Raw genomic sequence first — 27665 nt, 5'->3', positions numbered from 1 at the left:
CAGTGCCCCAGTCCTTCCGCTCCAGAGCGGTAACCGCCCCTCCAGGAACACGTGACAGACAGCGCGGTGGGTAAACTACAACTCCCAGAGGGCCAAGCGGCCGGCCTGCGTAACGCTTTCTCGCTGATTGGCCACTAGAGATATTTGAAAGGAGGTGCTGGCGCGGAAAACGAAGCGTACCCACCGGTGTTTGGTGGAACTCCGGCTTGAGGGTAGTCCTAGACCGGTGAAACACGGCCTGGAGGGTCTGGTGAGCGCGCGCTCAAGCTGCGGTAAGTGACGTTCCCATTGCTGACCTGGGGAGAAACGGGGCGACTCCGTGGAGGCTCGGCGACCCCCGAAAGGGTGTGGTCGGTGCCCAGGACCCTGTGGAGCCCCCTGGGGTGGCCTGGTGGGACACGGGGGACAAGGGGCCAGTTTATAACGGGAGTCCAGCGTCCAGGCATGTTCTCCCCTCCCCCATAGGATTTCTGGTGGGATTCTTTGCCTGCTTTTTCCTTTGAATCCTCTTACAACCTTCAGTCCCTTCTTTCCTCCCGTTGTTTCCATTACGACCCTTCGCAGGCTTCTACAAACCATTTCGTTGTATCTAGACTTTTGCCATGAGGAACTTCAAAGGAGTCAACTTCGCCACTCTACTTTGCTGCAAGAGAGAGACCCAGGAGTTGCTGCCTGACTTGAAGGTGGGGCCCTTTCTGGCTCAGGACACACCTAATTTCTGAGATTATCTGTTTTGTTTTGTTTTTTTTTTTTCCTTTTCCTTTTTATTTATTGTTTTTATTTTAAAAATTACTTTTCCATACTACAGGATCTCATGCATTCAAGAAAGCACTTCACGGAGCTATAACTCTATATACGTTTTCACTTTTAAAAATAACATATATCTTTATATATTGTATATAGTACAATAAATAAGCTATATATATCAAGTTTTTTTGAGACAGGGTCTCATCTCTTGCCCTGGCTGTAAGTCACTATATAGACCAGGTTTGCCTTAAACTCAGATCTACCTGCTTCTGCCTCCCAAGTGCTGGAATTAAAGGCATGTATCAGCATGCCTGGCCTGTTTTCACCTTTTCTTTCTGTAGTTGTCTCCAGACATACCAGAAGAGGGCATCGGATCCCATTACAGATGGTTGTGAGCCACCATGTGGTTGCTGGGATTTGAACTCAGGACGTCTGGAAGAGCAGTCAGTGCTCTTAGCCGCTGAGCCATCTCTCCAGCCTCCTGTTTTCACTTTTTCATTTGGAGACAGTGCTCTCACTAAGTGGCCCCAGCTGGCCTTGAACTCACTCAAGCCTGGGAGGCCCTTTGAACTTTATCATTTTTTTTTTTTTTGCCTTCGCACGACGGGCCTGCGCCACCAAGCCTGGCTTGTGTTTTGCCTTAATTTGGAGAGAGATACACGTGAGAGGCCCTATTTCTACTTTTCTTTCCCTACCTCTCTTTCCTTCCTGCTCACCCGGCTTAATTCTTTCTCATAGGAGTTCCTGTCTAGATCTCGAACTGATTCAGGCAGCAGCAGAACCGATGCTGAGAGAAGACAGGTCTGTGACACCATCCTGAGGGCTTGCACCCAGCAGCTGACTGCCAAGCTCGACGGCCCTGGTCACCTGAGGAGTATCCTGGACCTGGCAGAGCTGGCCTGTGACGGCTACTTGTTGTCTACCCCACAGCGCCCTCCCCTCTATCTGGAACGCATTCTTTTTATCTTACTTCGGAATGGTTTGACTCAGGGAAACCCAGACGCTGTGCTCCGCCTTGCCCAGCCTCTCCATGCCTGCTTGGTACAGAACTCTCGAGAAGCTGCCCCTCAGGACTATGAGGCTGTGACCCGGGGTACTTTTTCTCTGCTTTGGAAGGGAGCAGAAGCGCTGTCAGAGCGGCGAGCTGCATTCTCAGCTAGGCTGAAGGCCTTGAGTTTCTTAGTGCTCTTGGAGGATGGCAGCCTCCCTTGTGAGGTCCCTCACTTTGCTTCTCCAACAGCCTGTCGGGTAGTTGCCGCCTATCAGCTGTTTGATGCTACTGGACAAGGTCTAGATGCAGCTGACGCTGACTTCGTCTATGACTTGCTTTCTAGGCATGTGATCAGAGTCTTAGTAGGCGAGGGTGGTAGGGCTTCTGGTCCGCTCTCTCCTCAGAGGGCCCTCTGCCTCTTGGAACTCACCTTGGAACACTGTCGTCGACTCTGCTGGAACCAGCACCACCACAAGGCTACCACAGCAGTGGAGAAGACTCGCGATCACCTAGGAAATAGCAATGTAGCTCCCAGCCTCCAGCTGTGCCAGATGGGGGTTGAGCTGCTGGAAGCTGTGGAAGAAAGACCAGGGGCAGTGGTCCAGCTCCTGATGAAGGCAGCGGCTGTTCTGAACAGCAGTATGGATGGGCCGTCACCCCCGCTCCGGGCATTGTATGACAGCTGCCAGTTCTTCCTTTCAGGCCTGGAGAGAACCATCAAGAGGCACTTTGGAGTTGACGCCATATTGAATCTCTTTGCTTTTCTTGGGGGATATCACTCCCTTGTCCGGCACCTGCGAGAAGTGAGTTAAGGACCTAGCGTATAGGGGTGGGGAGTGGCTCTGTAAATAACTGGAAGGTACCCTTGATAAGCTGCCCTCCGAGCTGTGCCCGGCTTCAAGGACTCTAGACAGTACTTGGCACAAAGCTCGCCTTCTCCGGGTTTCAGACCAGCTGCCCCTTCCTTTCTCCCTTCAGGCCTCCGAAGCGTCCTCTAAGCAGCAGCAGTGCCTGCTCCAGATGCACTTCCATGCCCTCCACCTCTTCACTGGGATTGTGTATGACTTTGCCCAAGGCTGTCAGGTACCATCCTGGGAGTCAGGAAACATGGATAGTCGAGGTTGCTTCTCAGAAGAGCTTTGGGTAATTGGGTAGTGACAGCTCTCTCCTTTAATCCCAGCACTTGGGAGGCAGAGCCAGGCAGATCTCTGTCTTCGAGGCCAGCCTGGTCTACAGAGCGAGTTCCAGGATAACCAGGGCTACACCGCATCTGGAAAAAAAAAATGTTTGGTTTCGGGTGTCAGTTCGGGTGGAAGTCCCAGTGGCCCTTGCATGACTCTTCTGACCCTCGACCTTCTGTTCCTTCAGGTAGCTGAGCTTGCTCAGCTAGTGGACAGTTGCAGATCTGCTGTTGTCTGGATGTTGGAGGCCTTAGAGGGCCTGTCGGGTGGAGAGCTGGCTGACTACCTGGGCGTGACTGGTTAGTGCCTTGGGGTTCTGCTGCACTGCTCTAGGGGACGGCTGTCACTTGTCAGGCTGGCTAGTATACATTTCTGACCACTCGCTGAGTGCCAGAGGTTTAAGGAGGCAGGGAGAGACGTATCTGTAAGGTTAATACAGGAGAGATGGTGAGGCTTAGGACAGGATTTTTTTCTCATTATGTTTGGCAGTTTGATTTGGTAATTGTTTATAAAAAAATATGTGTGCCTAGTATGCAGTGTTACAGAAGTGTGCACCTTAACTTTTTGTTTTTTTTTTTTTTTTTTTTTTTTTTAGTTTAGTTTTTTTTAGCCAGAGTCACACTATGTCGTAAAAATTGGGCTCAAAAAAACATAGCAGTACCCTGCCTTAGCTTCCAAGTCTGGGGTCACAAGTCATAGTTTACCTTTTTTTTTTTTAATTTAATTTGGGATTAAAGACATACGCCACCGTACCCGACTACATCTATTTTGAGAAACTGCATTAGGTCAAGGAGTTTATTTAGCCTTAGAACTGCTTCCTCCCCTCCAGCTCCATAAATAACTTAACTAAAATTTATTCACTCAATAAAACTGCCAAGCTATGTCAGATCCATTCCTGCCACTGGAACCTCATCCTAGTTTGGGGGAAACGTAACTGGATAAATGAAATACTAACATTAAAAGGTGAGAGGCTGGACAGGTGGCTCAACAGTTAAGAGCACTTGTTCTTACGGAGGCCCTGGGTTCAATTCCCAGCATCCACATGGCAGCTCACAACCACGTGTAAACCCAGTTCCAGTCCAGGGAATCTCCTCACTCTTCTGACCCTTGTGGGTACCTGCACACACATGTACACATACGTGAGGGCAGAACATTCATACACATAAACACTGAATCGAAATCTTAAAGTAAATGATAATACCTGGGCCTGGGGACTCACCTCTGCTCCTAGCTCCAGGGAGCCTGAAGGAAGAGCACCAAGTGCTCCGTGTGAGACCCCATTTCAGAACTCAAAAGTGGGGACAAGGGAGATGTCTCAGCCAGTGAAGGCATTTGCTGCCAAGGCTGGTGACCTGAGTCTGGTCCTTAGAATCCACATGATAGAAAGTGAACCAATCTCTTGAGGTTGTCCTCTGCCCTTCACATGTGCACTGTGACATATGAACACACAAACAAAACAAATACAATTTTGAAAGAAGTAATGAAAAATGAGAGGTAAGGAGTAGATTAGAAAGGGAGGCCCCAGGACTGGAGGGATGGCTCAGTGGTTAAGAGCAGTGGCCGTTCTATGTGAGGACCTGTGATTGATTCCTAGCACCCGTGTGGTGTTAGAACCACCTGAGCTCCAGTCCTAGGGGATTCAGTGTCCTGACCTCTGTAGGCCCCATACACATAAAGTAAGGTAGAGTAATAAATAAGCCAGCCCGGCAGCATGGTACATGCTTTTAATCCCAGCACTTGAGAAGCTGAGGCTGGTGGGTCTCTGAGTTCAAGGCCAGTCTGGTCTACAGAATTCCAAGATAAACCTTGTTTTGAAAAACAGCCAGGTGTGGTAGCACACACCTTTAATCCCAGCACTTAGGAGATGGAGACAGGTGGATTTCTGTGAATTCAAGGACAGCCTAGTCTACAGAGTGAGTTCAGTTCCAGGACAGCCAAGGCTACATAGAGAAACCTTGTCTTGGAAAAAAAGAAAAAAGAATAAGTAAACTTTTTTTTTTTTTTTAAAGATTTATTTTACTTTACTTATATAAGTACTCTGTAGCTATCCTCAGACACCAGAAGAGGGCATCGGGTCCCACTACAGATGGTTGTGAGCCACCATGTGGTTGCTGGGAATTGAACTCAGGACCTCTAGAAGAGCAGTCAGTGCTCTTAGCCACAGAGCCATCTCCCCAGCCCACATAAGTAAACTTTTTTTTTTCTTTTTCTCGAGCTGGGGACCAACCAGGGTCTTGCGCACTGCTAGGCAAGCGCTCTACCACTGAGCTAAATCCCAATCCCAGTAAACTTTAAAAAAAAAAAAAAAATTAGTTTTATTTTTAGTGCATTGGTGTTTCGCCTGCATGCATGTCTGTGTAAGGGCATGAGATCTTGGACTTACAAACAGGTGTGTAAGTCCTCATTCACACCCAGGTTCTCTGGAGGAGCAGCCAGTGCTTGTAACCACTGGGCCATCTCTGCAACCCAAGTAAACCTTCTTTTTTTTAAAAAAAGAAAAAAAAAAAAAAAAAGCAGAGTCCAGGAAGGGCAAGGAGTCTGAGTACCATTGAATTAGACTTGGAAGCCTTTAGCATGACGACGCCAGGGGAGAGAACATCTGTGCAGGCATGGCTCTAACAACCAGCGGCATGAGGGGAGGAGGGGGCAAGGGAGGTCCGTGCAGCTCAGCCTCGTGCAAGTGTGGAGGGGCTGCTGGTGTGAGTTTCCTCACAGGGATCCTGAGCAGCAGCTGGGGTGGAGCCAAAGATTGCCCTCCTGTATGTTCCTTGATGGTTTGGATTCCATTGTGTCCTTATCTGGAAGCTAACGAGATGACCCCAGGTTGAGCACTTCTGACATCGGTTGTCCTTTCTCTCCCTATAGCCTCTTACACCAGCAACTTGGCCTACAGCTTCTTTAGTCAGAAGCTCTATGAGGAGGCTTGTGCCATCTCAGAGCCAGTCTGTCAGCACTTGGGCTTGGCTAAGTCAGGCGCTTGTCCCGAAGTGCCTCCTGAGAAGGTAGGAGGGAAGGAGGTGTGGAAAGGGAGGTTATGTCGGGCGAGTTGTGAAAGGGCCAGCCTGCAGCTCTCCGGGACAGTGGGACTGGCTGGCACCATGCCCAGGGCAGTGATTCCCTAACAACCTTGCCTGAGCTGTTGCTTTTTCCTTCCTTTCCTTTTTTGGTACAGGGTCTTACTGGCCTGGAATTTGTTATGTAGACCAGGCTGGCCTCAAACTTCCAAATATCCACCTGCCTCCTCAACCTGACAATTTATCCTTAAAATGGCTTCTTCTTTTCCTTTTTCCTTTTTGGTGTTCTCGTAAGCCAGTTCTAATCCTAGCCTCACATTAGAGTGAACCTCAGGGACATTCTAGTGTAATGCTTGCCTCAAGTTAATTACGTTGGATCCTCACCCTAGATCTCAGGCATCTACATGTTCTAAAAAGTCTCCCACACCCCCAGGGCGGCCAGAGTAAAAAGCAGTGGGTTAAGAATGGCTGAAATTGAAGGGTTGCTGCATTGGCAAGTGACTCGGGGTGTGTGGGCATGAGGAGCTGAGGGGTGTGGATGGAGCCATGACGTCAGGTGGGCGTCTGCATGGCTTTGCTGTTACTGGAAAACAGTTGCAGGGCAGAAGCCTGGGCAGGACGGCTGTGACAGAAAGCAATGGATGGTACAGGGCCCTCATCTTGAGTTAGTTAGATGGGAAGGAAAGCGTCACAGGAGGTGGAATGGGTCCTTCAGGTTGTGGATGTAGACCGTAGAGGGGCTCCTGAAGCAGAGAGTACCAGAAGCTTAGTTCTCGGGGATTACAGAGGCAGGAGGACCACCTGCTATCTCTCTTCCATGAGCTGGCTGTCTGCCCGCTGCGCCGCGCTGGGCTCACTCAGTGGCTCCGCGTTCCAACCCTCCTGTCTCTGGTCAGCTACATAGGTGCTTCCGGCTGCATGTGGAGAGTTTGAAGAAATGGGGTAAACAGGCCCAGGGCTGCAAGATGGTGACCTTATGGCTGGCAGCTCTGAAACCCTACGGTCTCCAACACATGGTTGAGCCAGTCACTTTCTGGGTTCGGGTCAAAATGGATGCAGCCAAGGCAGGAGACAAGGAGCTACAACTGCAGTGAGTTGGAGGGGGGAGGAGGACCATCCTTTCTGCCCATGGATTGGGGCACGTCCCTCAACCTGACTCCATCTATGTAGGCCTGGCCTTGAGATCCTTCTGCCTCTGCCTTCCTAGTGCTGGAATTAAAGGCCCGTGCCGCTGGGTCCGGCCGCCTCAGTCCTTAGTGTTGTGCCTGGCCTCCTCAGTCCTTACTTCTGAAAGTGATTTTTTTTCATCAGTTATGCATTGAGTATCTATAACTGGGTATAGGGCAAATAGTGGTCAGAAGCAATGTTTGGTTTTTGTTCTACTTGGAGAAATAGAACTAAGTATATTGCATGTATTTTTCATGAAGACAGAACATCCATGACCTGTTAAATAAAAGGGGTAAACTTTAGGGGGGTCATTTAGGCAAGTGGTCTGTATGTAAGGCCTGAAGATGTGCAGAAATCCATCATCAAATGCCTGAAAGAACTAATCACAAAATACAGGTGCTGGGGTGGAAACAAACTTGGGAGTGGGAACTGGTTAGAGAAAGCCAGCATTGAGGAAGGGGAGAGAGGTTGGGGTGTAGCCTGCCAGTAGAAGGGTTAGAAGCCAGGCCACACAGGGTTTTATTTTATAGGCCATGGTACAGGTTTGGAGGTGACCTCTCATGGAGCCCCCTATATTAGAGGAGGATTAGATGCACAGCAAGTACTGAGCTAAGGCAGAGGCTCCCCGGTAAGGTACAGACTCTTCGAGGTCTTCACCCTGGTGCTGATCTGCCCTTCAGGACTTTGCGAGACAGCCTAAGTTGCTGGGACCCAGAGATGCAGTCTCTGCTACTGAGGGAGGAGCTGCAGGCCTATAAGGCAGTACGGGCTGACACTGGGCAGGAACGCTTCAACGTCATCTGCGATCTGCTTGAGCTCAGCCCTGAGGACACAGCAGCTGGAGCCTGGGCACGAGCTACCCACCTGGTGGAACTGGCCCAAGTGCTGTGCTACCACAGCTTTGCCCAGCAGACGAACTGGTGAGGAGATAACAGGAGACTGACTGCCCGTCCTGATGTTTCTGATGATGGGGATCAGTTTCCTAGTCTATCGCTGAGTGCTCCCCTTATGTTAAGCGCAGCTCACTATGGTTTGCCTCGTGCTCTAGCAGAGGGCATGGTTTTGCCAGCTGCAGACAGTTTCTGCAATTGTGTGACCTTCGGAGTTTTGGGAACTTTTCAGAGGCTGTTTAAATGCTAGGGCACAGAGAGGTGGGGTTGGTGATGTTGGCCGTTCAGGGTGGTTTGTTGTTAGTAGTGGTGCTCAAAGAAGAAACAAAAATGAGAGATCAGATTCAGAAATATCTCAGTCTCTTTCTCTCCTTCCTTTCCTCCTCCCCTCCCTTCCCTCTATCCTTTTTTCTCTCCGGTCTAGTGATGGGAGAGAGACCGGGATGAAAGAACTCACATAGTAGCAGAGACCAGCTACACCCCACTTACGTTCATCTTTCTACAGCTCTGCCTTGGATGCTATCCAGGAGGCCCTGCAGCTTCTGGAGTCCGTGAGTCCCGAGGCACAGGAGCAGGACCGCCTTCTAGATGACAAAGCACAGGCCCTGCTATGGCTCTACATCTGCACCTTGGAGGCCAAAATGCAGGAAGTATGTGGAACTGAGCCCGACCCGGCTGCTCCCACCGAGCTGGTACCGGTCCTGGGTTTTGTTTCAATCTCTCTTCTTTCCCAACCAGGGTATCGAGCGGGATCGGAGGGCCCAGGCCCCTAGTAACTTGGAGGAATTTGAAGTCAATGACCTGAACTATGAAGATAAACTGCAGGAAGATCGCTTTCTATACAGTAACATTGCCTTCAATCTGGCTGCTGATGCAGGTGAGGGCTCAGCAGTGTTGGGCAGGCATCTGGGATGCTTCCCAACGCACCCCAGGCTGGCCTTGTGCTGGGGATGTGGGGCAGCGAGGGAGAAGGCTGGCTCAAAGGCACAGCATGGTGTGCGGAAAGCCAAGCTCTTTCAGGATGGCCAGGTGGAGAAAGTGTCACCTTCTGGTTTACAGCGCAGTCCAGATGCCTGGACCAGGCCCTGACTCTGTGGAAGGAAGTGCTCACCAAGGAGCCAGCCCCAGCTGTGCGGTGTCTCCAGCAGACGGCAGCTTCCCTGCAAATCCTGGTGGCCGTCTGTCAGTTGGTGGCAAAGGTAATGGGGTGGCTGGAGTCGGCCAGGGTTAAACTGGAACCTGAGCACCTGCACCTTTGACCTGTGCTTGTGAGAAGCCATGTGGCCTAAGAGTGTGGGCTCTGCTGGGTGTGGTGCTGTACATAGCTCTAGCCCTTGGGAGCTAAGGCAGGAGATTGTGACTTACAGGCCAGCTTGCAGTACGTTTGTTTAAATGGGGGTGGGGAGCAAATCCATAACTCAGTGGTTGAGTACTTGGTCAGTAATGAGTCCTGGATTCAGTCCCAGTGCCACAAAGAGGTGGGAAGCAGTAGTTTTCTCTAAATGGCATTGTTAACATTAACACAATGATGCATGGAAGATGCTTTGTGTAAATGGAAAACTCAAATGTTAACCTCAAGAATTACTGGTTCCAGGCCGTAGAGGCCCATTTCTTTTTTTTTTTTCCGGAGCTGGGGACCGAACCCAGGGCCTTGCGCTTCCGAGGCAAGCACTCTACCACTGAGCTAAATCCCCAACCCATAGAGGCCCATTTCTTTAGTCCCTGGCTGCCTAGAACTTGCTCTGTAGACTAGGTTGGCCTGAAACTCACCTGCCTCTGCCTCCCCAGTTCTGGGATTACTGGCCATGCTTAAATTTTACGTAGGTAATGAAGACCCAAACTCGGATTCTTAGGTACTGTAGTGACTGAATTGTCGATCCAGGCACCCCTGCCCCGTCGTTTTGAGATTGTTTCACCATGGTCTCACTGGCATGAAACTCGTTATGTAGACCAAACTGGCCTTGACCTCACAGAACCTCCTGTCTGTCTCCCAAGTGCTGGAATTAAAGAATGTGATACTATGTATGCCTGGGCCCTGTTTAAATTATTTTGTTAACCTTTATTTTATGTGTATGGGTGCTTTTCTTTGCTTGTGAGTATGTCTGTGCACCACGTGTAGCCTGGTATCCACGGTGATCAGAAGAGGGTGTTAGATTCCCCTGAACTGGGGTTACAGATGGTGAGGAGTGGAGTTGAGATGTGGGTATTGGGAATTGAATGTCTGTCTTCTAGAAGAACAGCCAGTGCTCTTAGCTGCTAAGCGTCCCTCCAGCCCCTACTTTTTGAGACAAGGCTTACCAGACTGTCATTAACCTTAGTATGTAGCTGAGGCAGTCATCAAACTCATGGTGATCCTTCCCTTAGCTTTCCAAGTGCTAGGCTCTCAGGCATGAGCTACCACGGCTCCCCCCTTTGTTTTCCTGAGATAGGATCTCCTGAGTTTGGAGAGATAGCTTAGCAGTTAAGAACACTGACTACTCTTCCAGAAGACCTGAGTTCAGTTCCCAGCACACCCACATGGTGGCTCACGACCACTTGTAGCTCTCGATTCTGATGGTCTAATGGCCTCTTATGGCCTTGTGGACATTTTAGGAAAACGGTGCACATGTATGCTGCAAACACAAATACACATAAAAGAAATTCTAAAAAGATCTTAGAGGGTCTCCTTAAGTTGCCTGTGCCGTCTTTGCACTGACTCTGTATTTGGGCAGGTCTTGCACTTCCTGTCCTGCCTCAGCGTCCCAAGTGGCTGTGCCTTAGGCCCTGCCTTCCCCATCTTTTAAAAATATTGTGGGTATGAATATTTTTCCTGCATGTATGTATGTTACATACAACACATGTGTGCCCAGTGCCTGCTGAGGTCAAAAGAGGGTGTCAGAGTCCCTGATACTGGAATTACAGATGTCTATGAACAGACATGTGGGTGCTGCCAGGCCTCCGCAAGAGTGCGTGTCGAGCAAAGGGCCATCTCTCTGGCCCGATTTTTCTTTTGTTTGAGACAAGATCTCATTGTGGAGCCTAGGCCAGGGTAAAACTTGGAACCCCCCTGCTTCTACCTCTGGGTTAAAGGCCTCTGCGACCATACAAGGCCCAATTTTACATGCTTTGAAAAATTGTATTTATCATATGTGTGTGGATGTGAGTACGGCAGTTCAGGGACAACTGTGGGGGTCAGTTCTTTACTCCCATGTGGTTCCAAGGGATCTAACTTAGGTTACGAAGCCAAGCGACAGGAGCCTTTATCTGCTGAGCTATCTCACCCACCCGCCTGCCAACTTTGTATTTTTATGTATAACTTTAAGGGGTGGCAAAGACTCCCGAGGGCTCTTCTTAGGCCCACCCAGTATTCAGTTGAGAACTGAAGGAGAGCAAAGTGGGTGTGGTGGCTACACACTCGGTGGCTACACACGCAGCGCCAGCGCCTGGGCCGGACAGAGCACTGCAGGTTTGACTTTCAGCCTTAAAACCAGAATGGCACTCTTTCCAAAGCTTGGAGAGGGCTGGGGAGGCAGCTCAGTAGTAGAGCACTGGCTGAGGATGTTCAGGGTTTGGGTTAAACCCCAGTTGCCATAAAAGATTAAAACAGTTTATTTAAATACGGTTTGAAAAGTCTAGCACAAGGAGGCTGAAACCCTAGCTCAGCCTAGATTTGAGTCTTGGGTCGACCATATGAGCACTTACAAGAACTCAGATAAGTTATGGGACGTCTGTGAAGGAGTCTTAGTTTCCTGCTCCATGCTACTGAGATTAGAATCACTGTGAGAATCATACGTGAGCGCATGGGAACCTCTTGGCACAGTGAGTACCCATTTACCAGTGGTGATTGGCATCTAGGCCTTTAATTTAATTTGTGTGGTGCTGGGGGTCAAACCCAGGAATTTTGTACATTCTAGGCAAACCATAGTCTAGTAACTGAACTGCTCTCCCTATTGATTTGGTTTTTATTTTTCTATTAATTTATTTACTTATTTTGGAGACAGGGTCTCACCATATGTCTCTGGCTTGCTTGGAACTTCAGTGTAGACCCAACTGACCTTAAACTGAAATCTACCTGCCTGCCCTCTGAACACTGAGATTAAAAGTGCTACCACTATTGTTATTTTGTAATTATTATTGTTATTTTTTAATAGAGTCCGCTATGTAGTCCAGACTGGCTTTTTTTTTTTTTTTTTTTTTTTCCCAGAGCGGGGGACCGAACCCGGGGCTTTGCGCTTGCTAGGCAAGCGCTCACCACTGAGCTAAATTCCCCAACCCCCCAGACTGGCCTCTAAGTCATAGCTGGGTCCTTCCTTCCCTTCCTCAGTACTGGGATTGTGAGCGTGTGCCGCTGAGGCTGTTTTGAAATAGAAGGGGCTTTGGTCTTGCATTTGGGTGGTAGAGGCAGGGGTTCACATCAGTTCTTCTGTTTTTTAATTTATTCTGTTTTTTCTTTTTTTTTTTTTTTAATGCTTATTTTGAAATTATTTTTAGAAATTAAAAAAACTCAGAGGAAGGAGGAAAGGAAAGAAGAACACAGTGTCCAGGCAACATTTTACTTTATGAGCTTGTCATACCTTCATTTGCTCACTAGTTACCAGGGTGAGAAAGGACTCAGCCACCCAAAGACGCCAGTGAATCCCATGGTCACAAATCCTATCCTCGCTGTGGCCGTGCCAGTCCTCTGGAATTATTTCTATCAGGTTTGGCGTGCCTTTTAGCCAACCAAATCCAGTCCTTTACAAACGGCCAACTTGGCTCACAAACTGCATTATGTGATCCATGTCTGTGGGATGGTGGTTGGAGAGGGTCTGTTTTTTATTTTTCAAGAGAGGGTTTCTCTGTGTAGCCTTGGATATCCTAGAACTCCCTCTGTAGATCAAACCAGCCTTAACCTCCTCATGGAGATCTGCCTGCTTCTGCCTCCCAAGTGCTAGGACCAAAGGCCTGTACCACCACCACCCACCTTAAGGCCAGTTATATAGCAAGTTTGAGTGAGGCCAGTTTGGGTCACATGACACCCTGCCCCAAGGCCCAAAGTGTGTACAGTGGCTATAGGTCTCCTGAGGGTGGTGTTTGGTGAATTCTCGGGTATGTATGAACACCCAGGTTTCAGAAACCTGGGGCCTGGGGCTCTCACAGGAACTGAGTCAACATGTTGTTGCTCTTGGATGACCAGCCCTTGCAGGCTCTGGAGACCCTCCTGCTCCTTCAGATTGTATCTAAGAGACTACAGGATCACGCAAAGGCAGTCAGCTCTTCCTGCCAGCTTACCCAGCTACTCTTGAACCTTGGCTGTCCCAGCTATGCCCAGGTGAGTCTGAGGCTGCAGGGGCCAAATGGCTCAAAAGGCCCATCTTTCCTTGAGAAGGTTTGACTGCAGTGCAGAGGAATTCTGGAGGCTTCTCTCCTGTCCTAGTCACTGATACCCCCTACCCCTCCCTCTTTACTTAATTGATGCCTTGTAGTTTGGGTTCGGCTGTCATACTTCAGTTGACTGTTAGTGTCCCCCTTACCCCTTTTCTTTCTTGGCAGTGCTAGTTTGACCCAGGCCTCAGGCCCCCTGGATCAGAGCTCTGCCACTATACTCAAGCCCAGGCACTCGAGCTCTTCCCCCCCACCCCCCCTATCTTCTGATTTCTGCTCAAGTCTGATCACTTCTTTCCCTCCTGAAAGCTTCCATGGCTTCTCTGACAACCTGAGCAACACTGTCTGGTCACAACACAGCTTTCTTTAACATTTTTAATAAAAATTATTTTTTTCATTAATTCACTTTACATCCCAGTATCATGTATTTATCTATTCACATGTGTGTGCCTACTCGTCTGTGTGTGGACCATGTGTGTGCAGGCCCCATGGAGGTCAGACCAAAGGGTTATGGATCCTTTGGAACTGGAAGTATAGGCAGTTGTGAACTATCCCATGTGAGTGATGGGAACCAAACCCTAAACTATTGAGCCATTCTCCCAGGTGGCTGAGGGTGTTTCTCTATTGTCCTTTAGGGTTTTGTTTTTTCTTTGTTTGTTTTTTGGTGTGGTAGTTAACTGAAGTGTTATAAGCATCAAATGCATAGCTCTTGCAGGTTATAATAATCGAGATAATACAGTATTCAGTGCCTTGCTTGCAGATGCTTTGCTCTGTTTTAATTTGAAGAGTCTAATTAGTGTGTGTGGCATCATCTGTCTGTTTTCAGTTGTATCTGGAAGAGGCAGAGTCAAGCCTGAAGAATCTGGACCAAGCGACTGACACGTGCCAGCTGCTTTCCCTGACCTGTGCTCTGCTTCGAAGCCAGCTCTGCTGGGCTTGCCAGAAGGTGATGCCCATGCTCCCCACTGCCCATACTACAGACAGGGGCGAAACTGAGCCCAGAGCTTGCCCTAAGGCAGTGATTCTCAACCTGTGGGTCAGGACCCCTTTTGGGGTTGAAGGACCCTTTCTTTCACAGGGGTGACTATTGAAAACACAGATATTTACACTACAATTCATAACAGTAGCAAAATTACAGTTATAAAGTAGCAGCAAAACCAGTTTTATGGCTGTTTCCATAACATGCGGAACTTTATTAAAGGGTCTCAGCCTTGGGAAGGTTGGCTGTGCTCATCTGGTGTTTATAGGGATCCTGGTGTGAAACTCTGGTTTTCAGGTTTGGTGTTGGCAGTCTTTATCCCTCTCCCCACCCTTTTTATTTTGTTTTGTAGTGCTGTGGATTGAGCGGGCCTTCTGTGGGCTGAACAAGTGCTCTGCCACTGAGCTACACTCTCTCTTCTCACTTGAATTTCCAAAGGCTCTGGACCCCAGGAAAATTTTGGGGATCTTCATGATATTTATCTGTGCTCTGAATTTTTCCTGCAGCTAGGCAGACTGTTCGGAACCCTGAAAAGCTGTAGAAATTCCCTCACTTGGTAGTAGAGACAGTCTTTTTTGCCAGTTTCTGCTTTGGCATAAAACATGAAAGTCTTTAGAAGCTGGGGGAGACAGGCTGATATGGTAGCTATTTCTGTAATTCTGCAGCTGGAGGAGCTAGACTTTGAAGTCAGCCTGGGCTGTAGAGCAAGACTATCTCAGAGAGAAAACGGTGGCTTGGGTGAGAGGAGGCATTTGTCTCAATCCAATAGGTTCCAAAAGATCTCGGGTTTGTTTTAAATTAGCTGTGTGCCTTGATCATCTCTCCCACTGATCAAGCTCTAGTGTTTTAAAGGGTTGTTGTTGACATTTGCACCGAAGAGCCCTCGGAGGCCATCTCCAGCTTATGTGACGTTTCTCTCTGGCTTTTTGTCTCTCAGGTGACTGAGGGCGTTTCTCTGTTGCTTTCTGTCCTTCGAGATCCTGCCCTCCAGAAGTCATCCAAGGCTTGGTACTTGCTACGCGTCCAGGCTCTGCAAATTCTGGCTTTCTACCTCAGCCTCTCGTCCAACCTCCTCTCAAGTGCCCTACGAGAGGAGCTCTGGGATCAAGGTGAAAGGGACTGCTGGCTTTCTTGGATGATGGTCATGGTTGGATGATGGTCTGCCTTGTTCTTTGCAGGCATTTGCCTATGCTGTCAGGCTTTTAAGGAAGCACACCTAGAACCTACCTGTGCCTGTAGCAGCAAATGGTTTCACTTCACCTGCTATCTGTTATCTCTTAACTAGCAGCTGCTTGGAATGCTAAACTTGAAAGGAGTTCTAAGACCACTAAGCGATCTCAGAGGGAAAGAGCTTTGTGATTGATTAGCTCTGTCTACCTACGGTGCAGAATGAAGAACCTTGTGTTTGCTATTTTAGCTGAAGGTCTAGGCCTGCTGTTGCAATAAAGCCTTTTCTTACTTCTCCCACACCAGGCTGGCAGACCCCAGAGACAGCACTGATAGATGCCCACAAGCTTCTGAGAAGCATCATCATCTTGCTGATGGGTGGCGATGTGCTCTCCGTTCAGAAAGCAGCTGTGGAGTCACCCTTTCTGGATTATGGTGAGTCTGAGGAGAGAGCAGGCCCCTGTGGAATCAGACATACTAGTTGCCATAGCTGTTTTGTTTCCATCTGACCATGGCTCTATATTGACGTATTGTCTTTCATTTACTGCAGGTGAGAATCTGGTGCAGAAATGGCAAGTTCTCACAGAGGTGCTGACCTGCTCGGAGAGGCTGGTCAGCCGCCTGGGCCGCCTGGGGAACGTGAGTGAAGCCAAGGCCTTTTGCTTAGAGGCCCTAAAACTTACCACCAAGCTGCAGATACCTCGCCAGTGAGTAAGAGGACGCCAGTGCTGGCTCCTGCCATGTGCTTTTGAGTGTGGATTCCCCAGTGATTGTAGAAATTCCATGTTACATTTAGGGAGATTTGTGGGAGAAGGCTAAGCAGGAAGTGTGAGATACTATCATTTATCATGCGCCTGACAAATCTGTAAAGGACAACTAGTGTACTGCCTTTGCCTAAGCTTTCATGCCCATGGGGCTTGGTAGGGAGTGCAGCGGGCTTACCAGAAGTGTGGTTTGGGATGAGACCAGATAGAGCAGCACTCACTACTCAACCTGTGGGTCCAGACCCTTTGGGGATTGAATGCTCCTTCACAGGGGTGGCATACCAGATATCCCGCCTGTCAGATGTTTGCATTGTGATTCACAAGAGCAACAAAACCAGTTAGCAAGTAGCAATGAAAATAACTTGATGGCTGAGAGTCCCCATAACATGAGGCACTGTATTAAAGGGTTGCAGCATTAGGAAGGTTGGGAAATGCTGCTGGTATAGAATGTTTCTACCAGAGAGGCTGTAAGTCAGTTTAAGGACTCAGGGAAAGATGTGGAGGCCTGGGCCTGGGAGAGGGCAGGAGAGACTCCAGGGAAACAGCAGGCTGTTGACTGACTCTCATCCCCTCCTCACAAGGTGTGCCCTGTTCCTTGTACTGAAGGGTGAGCTGGAGCTGGCCCGGGGAGACACTGACCTCTGTCAGTCAGACTTGCAGCAGGTTCTGTTCTTGCTCGAGTCTTCCACAGGTGAGCTACCAAGTACCCTGCCAAGCTTGTTGAAGAGACTTCATGTTACATGCGAAAATATATGAAAAGGTTTGGCTGCATTCTAAGTCAGATGGGTGTCTGGTTTTACACAACACAGACTTCAGTGCAACCATTACTGTGTTGACGTCATTGTCCCCCCTCTCCCCTTCCTCCAGAGTGAATCTGCACAGGCAGAACTATGCCTAGCTGATTTTCAGTGCTACTACAATGATTTTGGCCACCCTGCCTGCTGCCTGCCTTCTTTCCTTTTTTTTTTTTTTTTTTGGAGACAAGGTCTTTCTGTGGTCCTGGCTGGCCTGAACTTACTAGGTAAACCAACTGGCTTTAAAATCATGAAGCTAACCACATCTGTCTTTCTCTACAGTTCTAAGACTAAAGGTGTATGTCAGTACACCTTGCTGCACTTGGCTTTCTTTTAGGGCTGGATGTGGCACGTGTCTTTTATTCCAGGATTCTGGAGGTGGATCTCTGAGTTCAGGCCAGCCAAGGCCATGTAATTGAGACCCTGACTCAAAAAAAAAAAAAAAAACAAAGCAGAATAATTATTTTGGGGCCAACAAGATGCTCAGTGCCATTAAGCTTAACCTCTTGAGCCATACAGTAGGATGAGAAAAGCTTTTTAAAAGCTGCCCTCATGGGCTGGAGAGGTGGCTCAGTGGTTAAGAGCACTGAGTGCTCTTCCAGAGGTCCTGAGTTCAATTCCCAGCAACTGCATGGCGGCTCACAACCATCTGTAGTGGGATCTGGCGCCCTCTGCTGGAATACAGGTATATTTGCAGGCAAAATACTGCACATAATACATTTTTTTTTATTAAAGTTTTTTTTTTTTTTAAAGATTTTTATTTATTTTACGTATGTGAGTACATTGTAGAGTGAGTATACTGTAGCTCTCTTCAGACACACCAGAAGAAGGTTTCAGATCCCATTACAGATGGCTGTGAGCCACCATGTGGTTGCTGGGAATTGAACTCAGGACCTCTGGAAGAGCAGTCAGAGCTCTTAACCACTGAGCCATCTCTCCAGCCCCCAGTTTTTTTTTGTTTTTTTTTTTTTGTTTTTTTTTTTAAGATTTATTTATTATTGCCTACATGCATACCTGCAGGCCAGAAGAGGACACCAGATCTCATTACAGATGGTTGTGAACCACCATGTGGTTGCTGGGAATTGAACTCAGGACCTCTGGAAGAGCAGTTGGCACTCTTAACCTCTGAGCCATCTCTCCAGCCCCCATAAATAAATCTTAAAAAAACAAAAACAAAAAAACAACAAAGGCTGCCCTCTAACTTGTACATGCACATGTGGCACAATCTTGTCTACACGTACTAATTTTTAAAAAAAGATTATTTCTGGGCTGGAGATCAAAGGTGTGTTCAGAATGCCCAGCTAGTCAATACTTTTACCTCGGTTACTTTGTGTGCCCCTCCTCCGACCCAGGTGGGAGCACAGCTTTGAGGTACAGGAGTGACTGGACTGTTGATCTCTTGTTGAGTGGGAAGAAAACACTAGGGTTTTTTCTTCTTTTGTGGTATGTTCCATTAGATGTTCTGTAATTTCTAAGTAGATAGTGTGTACAGTCATGGGGTTGAGCCCTAAGGTGTAGACAGAACTCTTGAGACCACTTCTCAGTGTTGTAATTTGTGATCTGCTCTCTCCCTAGAGTTTGGTGTGATGACACAGCACCCAGACTCAGTGAAGAGGGTGCACACGCAGAAAGGGACGCATAAGGCTCAAGTCCCCTGTTCCCCACCTCTACCAGAAGAGGAACCCTTCCTGAGAGGCCCTGCCCTTGAGCTGGTGGCCACTGTGCTCAAGGAGCCCGGTCCCATCCAACCCTCTGCAAACTCCTCCCCGGTCCTCAAGACCAAGGCACCACCCAAGCCTGGCTTCCTGTCTCACTTGCCCAGCTGTGATTGCTTACTGTGTGCCAGTCCTGCCCTCTCCACCGTCTGTCTGCGCTGGGTGTTGGTCACTGCAGGAGTGAGGCTCGCCACAGGTCATAAAGCTCAGGGTCTGGATCTGCTGCAAGCTGTGCTGAAGGGTTGCCCTGCAGCCACCAAGCGCTTCACACAGAATCTTCAAACTTCTCTGAATCACAAAGCACCCCCCTCTTGTGTTCCAAGCCTCTTTGATGAGATCATGGCTCAAGTGTATACACACTTGGCATTAGAGTGCCTGAATCAGACATCTGAAAAGAGCCTGGGAAAGGTCCTGGCGTCAGGGCTGAAGTTTGTGGCAACACGGATACAATACTTAGAGTTCTGGCAAGCCAGCCTGCTCTTGGTTCAGGCCCTTGCAAAGCTGGCCCGCTTCAGCTGCTGTACTAGCGAACTCTTTGCAAACGCCTGGGGCTGGCAGCCACCATTAGTAAAAATCCCGCCAGTCCTTGAGCCTTCTAAGATTCGGAGACAAAAATGCTCTGGACAGGGGCGCCAGCGGGTAGCCTCTGCCCCCTCACCCCTCCATAGCAGCTCTCAGGAAGGTCTGGAAGAAGGGCCACCTTGTACACCTAAGCCCCCAGGCCGTGCTAGGCAAGCCGGCCCTCGTGTCCCTTTCACCATATTTGAAGACATCCACCCCACAAAGAGCAAGCTTAAGGTTCCCTTGGCTCCCAGGGTCCACAGGCGGGCCCAGACTCGACTCAAGGTGAGTTGGGATTGTGGTATCAGGATGGCTTTCACAGAGCATGCATGGGTGGTAGCTCTCAGGCGTGGAGAGCCATCTGCCTGCAGCACCCTGCACCCTCTTAGCTGTGGGTCCGTCCCTTTGTCATCCTCCCTCTCCATCTCTGTCTCTTCCTCTTCCAATCAGAGACCATGGCCTTTAAGTGGCAAGCACTGTGGGAAGTCAGTTCAGAAGTCATGAGAGGGGCTGGCGAGATGGCTCAGTGGGTAAGAGCACTGAATGCTCTTCTAGAGGTGCTGAGTTCAATTCCCAGCAACCGCATGGTGGCTCACAACCATCTGAAATGGGATCTGACGCCCTCTTCTGGTGTGTCTGAGGACAGTGATGGTGTATTCACATACATAAAATAAATAAAACCTTTAAGTCATCGGAGGCCTGCCAGTGCCTCCATAGTGCCACCTGCTGTTTGAACCTGTTATTGAGTCTCTTGGCCTTAGTTTCTCCCTTTGCCTCTGTCACAGGTGAACTTCAGCGATGACAGTGACCTGGAAGACCTTGTCTCAGCTGAAACACAACTTGTGGAGGAACCTAAGAGGCGAGGGACTGCTTCCCGCACCCGGGGTCAGAGTAGGAAGGGCCCTAGCTTAAAGACAGATGCAGCGGTTGCCGTAGGTAGTACCCCTGGACATCCCAGTCTCAGTGGGAGGACTCGGAGGGCCAGGAAGGTGGCTTCAAGACATTGTGAAGGTGTCGGGGCCAGCCTGGGACCCGAAATCATGAGAAGCATCCCTGAAGAGGAGCCGATGGACAGCCAGCTAGAAAAGAGCTTTGAGATTCTCAGGGCTTCCGATGGGGAAGACTCGGCCTCAGGTAGGACTTGAAGGGCGAGAAGCAGAAGGCATGTGTTCTGTAGTGTTTGTTGGGTGTCCCTGGGACTTAAAACTTAAGAAATAACAGTACCCACCCAAAATGAAAACCCTTTGCTATCTCTGGAGAAAGGAGCATGAAAATCAGTGTTCTCTCCCTAGGCGAGAAGGCAGCAGCTGCAGAGCCTGGTCTACCCATAGGAGAGCGTGAGGTGTTGAGACGGGACTCCAGCAAGGCAGAGCGACCTGTCTTGTACCCTGACCCAGAGGCCGACAGTGACCTTAGTCCTTGGCTCCCATCCTTCTCAGTTCCTGCACCCGTCGGTGAGTGGTGGGCCACTGATGTCAGCTTACCCAGCGAGGGCTGAGCCAACTCTCTTTTATCCTTTTTGGGAGGCACAGTTTTAAAGACAGTTTTCTTGACACATAATCTCAGGTAGCCCAGGGTGGCTTCTAGGATTACAGGTATGCATCATCACATCCAGCCGTGTGTGTTCTCTGTGTGTGTTCACACCGAATGGGTACACTGTGTGTGTGTTCCTGTGTGTGGCTACATGAGCGTCATTTGCTTGCACTTGTGTGTGGAGACCAGGAGTCGATGTCAGTGTCTTCCACAGTTGCTTTCACTTACCGATGGAGTGGCTGCAGCAAGCCCTGGGGCTCCACGTGTGTTTTCTGCCTCCTTAGCACTGGGGTTACAGGTGTACGTCTCTGTGCCTGGCTCCTCTCGCAGTGGTTGCTGAGAATCCAAACATGGCTCTGCATGCTTGCACAACAGACACGCTAACAACTAAACCATCTCCCCACACAGGGCCTCAGTGTGTGGGCTTAGAGTTTATTCTGTAGACCAGGCCGTCTTCAAACGCACAGATCTGCTTACCTTTCCTCCCCAGGGCTGGGATCACTTATTGTGGGAAGTAGCATTTGCATACCTGCTTGTGAGGGTCAGAGGGCACTTTTGGGGGTCACGACCCTCCTACTTAGCTACTTGAGCCATCTGGATGAGGATCCATGAGATGGAATCTCATGTAGCTCAGGCAGGCCTTGAACTCCTAATCCTCCTGCCTCAGCCTCTCATATGGTGGGATTACCCACTGTGTGGCACACACCCCCAGGCTTAGCTTTTAAAAACTTACTGTACTTGAGACAAGGAGTAGTGTAGCCTTTGCCAAGGCTCGTCTCCTCTGCCTACCAAACGGCAAGAACACATGCGCACACCACTGTGCTGGGCCTTCCTTTTTCCTCTCGTTTTTGAAGCATGATGTCACTGTGGTCCCAGCTGTCTCAGAATTCGGGAATATTGAGCCTCAGTCTCCAAAAGTGCTGGGATTACAGGCTAAGCAATCCCTATATCTCCCAAACCGTCCACCATTTTGGCTTCTTAGATCCAGCAGTCTCTGAGCCTCGTTGGATTCTGCATTTTCTGGAGGAGACTTGGTTTCTCTGAGCTTTTGTTGTCTTTATAGTAACAGGGAGCTTTGGGGAGGATAGGGTGCAATGAGGCCTGTTAGGAGCACATTCCCTTGTAAGCAGTCGCTGCTCTTCTCTATGGGAGGTGAGAGCGGGACTCCTTGGAAGTTCCTATTAATTAAAAAGTCGGTTCTTGGGTTGGGATTTAGCTCAGTGGTAGCGCTTGCCTAGCAAAGCGCAAGGCCTGGTTGGGTCCCCTGCTCGAAAAAAAAAAAAAAAAGAAAAAAAAAAAAAAAAAAAAACAAAACAAAACAAACAAACAACCAAAAAAAAAAAGTCGGTTGCTCATCTTCAGCAATAATCCTGACTTTTTTCTAGATCTTTCTACCCTGGATTCCATCGCTGACTCATTGAGCATTGCTTTTCGTGGTATTAGTCACTGCCCTCCAAGTGGGCTCTACGCTCACCTCTGCCGCTTTTTGGCCTTGTGTCTGGGCCACCGGGATCCCTATGCCACTGCGTTCCTTGTGGCAGAGTCTGTCTCCATCACCTGCCGTCACCAGCTACTCACCCATTTGCACCGACAGCTCAGGTGAGGGCTTGCTCTTGGGGTAAAATGGGTAAACTGCCTGGAAGGTTCTGACTTGGAACGAGCCAGACTCATTCTTGTGTTGCCCACAGCAAGGCCCAGAAGCAGCAAGGCTCACCTGAACTAGCAGAGCACCTACAGAGGCTGGACTTGAAGGAGAGGCCCGGAGGTGTCCCACTGGCCCGCGTGCAGCACCTCTTTTCCTTCAGGGCTTTGGGATCTGGCTGCTTCCCCCAGGCAGAGAAGGACAGTTTCCAGAAGCGCCTGGCTCTCATCCCCAGTGGTATAGTATCTGCTTCTGCTATGTCTCCTGTCTGTAGTTGAAGGACTGAGTGGATGAGCATAAGATATTGCTTAGTTTAACTAGACTCATGTTCTTTGTCATATTTTTTTCTTCTGAGACAGGATCTTTGTGTGTCGCCTACCTTCTGGTGCTGAGATTTTGGGCATGTACCATCCCCTCGCTAGTCATGCCTTTTTATATATTAACACTTGTTTCTCACGCCAGAAGTACTCTGAATTCAGAAATTTTCTTTCTTTGGTGTGTGTTTGAAATGTCTGGAATGCCCTGGTCTGAAGAAAGATGGTGTGAGCACTTTACTCTGTGTGGAAACCTTTGTGAATTGCTCTGAGGGACACAGAAGCACCAGTAGCCTGTTCCTAGGGAGCTCTGGCAGAAAGAGCTGGAACTCCACTGACGAGGGAAGATTTCTTGAAGACATATTGAGGCACACTGTAGAGGACGGGGCTGCAAGTATCTCCTAAAGTTTACATGACTCTGGGTGTGTCTTCTGTGTATGTTAGGGGTGACTGTCTGCGTGTTGGCCCTGGCCACCCTCCAGCCTGGAACCTTGAGCAACACTCTCTTACTGACCCGCCTGGAAAAGGACAACCCCCCAATTACTGTGAAGATCCCCACTGCCCAAAGTCAGGTAGGTCCTGTACCAAGGACCAGTGCGTGCCAGATTCCGTGGTACAGGATGTAAGGTGAGGATCCCCAGGGAGGACGGACCTCAAACTCTGCATCTCCCACAGTTCCCACTGAGTGCGGTGCTGAAAGAGTTCGATGCCATCCAGAAGGACCAGAAAGAGAACAGCGGCTGTACTGAGAAACGAGCGTGGTGGACGGGCCGGCTGGCACTAGACCAAAGGATGGAGGTGTGTGCTCCGGGGTACCAGGCTGTCCTGTCACAGAAGGGCCCAGAGCAGGGGGCGGGGGGGGTACCTTCCGAGCAGAGGTCCAGGTCAGTGTTTCTTTGTTAGATACCAATTGTGACCTGGGCATGGTCGCTTGTGCCAGTGATACCAGCTCTCTTGAGGCTGGAGCAAGAGGACTATCTCAGGTTCAAAGACAGCCTGGGCTAGTTGTGTCATTTGAGGGTGGCTTTTAAAAAAGAGCTCCAGACTTAGAAGAGGGAGAGCAGAGGACGTTCAAAGATGCTCTGTGTGTGGTCGCCCTCTCCTTTAATCCCAGCACTTGGGAGGCAAAGCCAGAGACGACAGGGCTACACTGCAAGGTTGAGGCCATCCTAGGTACACTCCCTTCCTCCTCAATGATTGACAAGGCTGGAATATAGCTTAATTGGAAGAGTATTAGCTTAGAACTTAGGAACCCCTGTGTTGAGTTTGATCCCCAGAATAGCAAAAGAATGGTGTGTGGTTATACAGGCTGGTAATCCTAGCACTCAGGAAGTGGCAGCAGGGGAGCCAGACATTCAAAGTTTGTTTTGTTTTGTTTTTGTTTGTTTGTTTGTTTTGAGACAGGATTTCTTTGTGTGGTACTAGCTGTCCTGAACTTACTCTATAAACCAGGCTGGCCTTGAACTCAGAGATCTGCCTGCCTCTGCCTCCCAAGTACTAGGATTAAAGACATGTGCCACCATGCCCATCCAGCTTCAAAATCATTTTGACTACATAGGGAATACATACTACATAGAGGCTAGCCTGGTCTATATAGTGAGTTCTAGGATAGCCAGAGCTACATAGGGAGACCTTATTTCCAAAAAAAGAAAAAGAAAAGAAAGAAAACCATTCATATTTGTTAACAACATAGTGACATCTTCAACCTTTGAGAAAACAAGAAGGCATTATAGACTAAGACTAGTAGAATTTTCTGATTTATAAGACATTTTCCATCTAACTGAAAGCTTGGTCCCTGCCCTAGGAACTCATCACCTCCCTAGAGGAGCATGTGCTGGGCTGCTGGAGGGGGCTGCTGCTGCCGTGTAGCACTGACTCTGGCCTTTCCCAGGAGGCCTCCCAACTACAAGAGTTGCTGCACGAATGTGGCTGGGAATATCCTGATTACACTCTCCTAAAAGTGAGTTCAGGAAATGAAGGAGAAAATAGTTGTGTTCCACCAGCCATAGTGGTGGAGCATGGCACCCATACCCACTAACCTCTGTTCTCCTGCAGGTCATTCTTAGTGGGGCCAGAATCCTCTCCAGCCAGGATGTTCAGGCCTTGGCATGTGGGCTGTGCCCAGCCCAACCTGAGCGAGCTCAAGTGCTCCTGAGCGAGGCAGTAGGACGGGTACAGAGCCAGGCAGCCCCTCCGAGTCAACATCTTGTACTGGTGTTAGACAAGGTAAAGAGCTGGGCACAAGATAGGTCCAGAGGGTAACGAGCACGACGAGGTCCTCTCTAGGTCCTTCAGACACTGGGGTTGTGTGACTGGTGACAGTGACGCTGGGATGCTTTTTCTAGGACCTGCAGAAGCTGCCGTGGGAAAGCATGCCATGCCTCCGAGCACTGCCAGTCACCCGGCTGCCCTCCCTCCGCTTCCTGCTCAGCTACTCAATTGCTAAGGAGGTGGGGACAGGACACAGGGCCTGAATGATTGCAGTTGGATAAAGCCTAAGAGAAGAAGGCCAGAGCCCTGGGTGGGGGACGGAGAGGGGAACAATGGGTCGATTGAGGAAGGGGCTTAGAATATGCTGGGGCTGGGCTTCCTGGACTGACCAAGAACCTAATTGTCAGTGCTTGCCTTGCCTCTCAGGCTGGGGCCTCATCAGTGCTGAGCCAAGGTGTTGATCCACGCAATACCTTCTATGTGCTAAACCCTCACAGTAACCTGTCGAGCACGGAGGAGAGATTTCGAGCCAGTTTTAGCAGGTCAGGTGATGAAGGCATAAAGTAGGGTGGGGAATGTATGTGCTTTTGTTCCAGAATCAGTGGTTATGTCTTATTTCTGTCTGCCGCTCCCTCTGCTACATGCCCTTTGCTACATGGTTGTCTGCCATGGGCTGATTACCGGCTTCTTCCTGCAGTGAAGCCGGATGGAAAGGCGTGATTGGGGAAGTGCCCAGCCTTGAGCAGGTGCAGGCTGCCCTGACAGAGCATGATTTATATATGTGAGTGTTTGGGGCAGGGAAGTTGGAAGGGGACCATTCTGGAGGTGGTGTCTTTATGGTTGATTGGGCATTTTAGAGTCTCTGGAAACAGGTATTCAGTGCTGTCTCACTTCCTTCTTCCTTAGCTATGCAGGACATGGAGCTGGTGCCCGCTTCCTTGATGGGCAGGCTGTCCTGCGGCTGAACTGCCGGGCAGTGGCCCTACTGTTCGGCTGCAGCAGTGCAGCCCTCGCAGTGCATGGAAACCTGGAGGGAGCTGGTATTGTGCTCAAGTACATCATGGCTGGCTGGTAAGGCCAAAGGACATTAAAACTCTGGCCCCATCTCCTCAGGTTCTTTCCCAGGTCTGAACCCTGAATTTCTCACGTGTGCAGCTTCTTCCTCCTCCTCTCACGCACTCTCCTGAAACTATAAGCCCAGGGAGCCCCTCATTGTTCAAGTCTCTTTCTCATGGCCTACCAATAATGGTTCCCAGTGTTTCTTGTTCAGAGCCCTTACTTTGTGTTTCTTCTTTTTTCCAAGCCCCTTGTTCCTAGGTAATCTCTGGGATGTGACTGACCGTGATATTGACCGTTACACAGAGGCTTTGCTGCAGGGCTGGCTGGGAGCAGGCCCAGGGGCTCCCCTTCTCCACTATGTCAGCCAAGCCCGCCAGGCCCCACGACTAAAGTATCTTATTGGTGCTGCACCTGTAGCCTACGGCCTACCTGTCTCTCTACAAACATCCTGAAGCTGTCTTATCTATGGTAGAAGCTGTGTGACTACCTCCAAACTTGGTTTTGAATATTTAGAATTTTTAAAGTGATTTTCCCTGGTGTTTTGTATGAAATATTTTCTTTAATGTGACCTTAATAAAGATATACCAAGCCTTGGTTTGTGAGAGTTCAAGCTCCTCTCCTCACTCCTGCTCTGTGAATGTAAGCAGACTGGTGGTGCACCAGGGAGTTCAAAGTTTGAAAGCTAAACCACAGGACAAAGTTTGGGGCAGCTGGGGCTTGGGTGATGAAGATGAATAGAGGGCCATCAAAATACTGATGTGTGGACACACACACACACACACACACAAAAAATACTGATGTGTGGTGCATATCTTTAATCCCAGCTGTTGGGAGGCAGGGATACCCCCACCCCCACCCCAGCCTGGTCTATTTAGCAAGTTCTAGAATAGCCAGGGCTACATAAAGAAAAACCCTATCTTCAGAGTGAGGCAAACAGTGAGCTCAGCCTAGTCGTTACTGTTCAGCCAGTTAAAAAAAAAACCCGGTCAGTTTAAAAAAAAAAAAAAAAAAAAAAAAAAGCAAAGTTCATATTGGAGCAAAGAAAGGCAGTGATCAGGCGATGCAGATGTTTTTTTTTTTTTTTTTGGTTCTTTTTTTCGGAGCTGGGGACCGAACCCAGGGCCTTGCACTTCCTAGGCAAGCGCTCTACCACTGAGCTAAATCCCCAATGCCCCCCCCCCCATGCGGATGTTTTTAATTCCTCTACTGCCATTGCCCCTCTCCTGGATGACTTTAGAAACCATTGCTCATCCCGTGAAGGCGGCTACACTTGAGCAATGGCAGTAGCAGATTCTTTGGGGTTTGCTACTCACATATGTTCTGTCGCGCCAAGTAAACAAATTGCTGGGAAGCACACATACCCTTCATACCCAACATAAAGAAGCAATTATGGCGAGGTGAGACAAATGATTAGCAGTTAAGAGCACTGGGCTGCTCTTTCAGAGGACCTAAGGTTGGTTTGCCTGCATAACTGAGACACAAAAATAAATGTAGTTGGTTGACAGTTGCTCCTTTTTGGCACTTCCACTTTATCCTTTAAAGCACGTGGTACACTGTCAGAACACTGGCTCCCTGCAGGGTCGTCCCAAAAAC

At 49.2% G+C, this 27665-nt stretch overlaps 1 protein-coding gene across 1 annotated transcript; it reads left to right on the top strand.

The window, feature by feature from the left end:
- Window positions 1-161: 161 nt before the first annotated feature.
- Window positions 162-26682, top strand: Espl1 (extra spindle pole bodies like 1, separase). The gene is made up of 31 exons (XM_032884685.1): window positions 162-272; window positions 565-683; window positions 1486-2541; window positions 2717-2821; window positions 3107-3218; window positions 5785-5921; window positions 6830-7023; window positions 7781-8020; window positions 8496-8640; window positions 8729-8867; window positions 9050-9189; window positions 13146-13280; window positions 14160-14279; window positions 15250-15421; window positions 15786-15914; window positions 16030-16186; window positions 16825-16934; window positions 18613-19598; window positions 20099-20447; window positions 20606-20767; window positions 22232-22445; window positions 22535-22725; window positions 23247-23374; window positions 23478-23600; window positions 24607-24762; window positions 24858-25028; window positions 25148-25252; window positions 25440-25555; window positions 25711-25794; window positions 25920-26084; window positions 26317-26682. Exons 2-31 carry the CDS (start codon window positions 603-605, stop codon window positions 26522-26524), a joined length of 6330 nt encoding a protein of 2109 aa, XP_032740576.1. The 5' UTR covers window positions 162-272; window positions 565-602; the 3' UTR covers window positions 26525-26682.
- The last annotated feature ends 983 nt before the right edge of the window (window positions 26683-27665 follow it).

Source organism: Rattus rattus, chromosome 1 (genome assembly GCF_011064425.1).
Source record: "Rattus rattus isolate New Zealand chromosome 1, Rrattus_CSIRO_v1, whole genome shotgun sequence".
In the NCBI taxonomy this organism is placed as follows: Eukaryota; Metazoa; Chordata; class Mammalia; order Rodentia; family Muridae; genus Rattus; species Rattus rattus.
The sequence above is the reverse complement of the archived record's forward strand: the minus strand, read 5'-3'. Positions and strand labels throughout refer to the sequence as shown.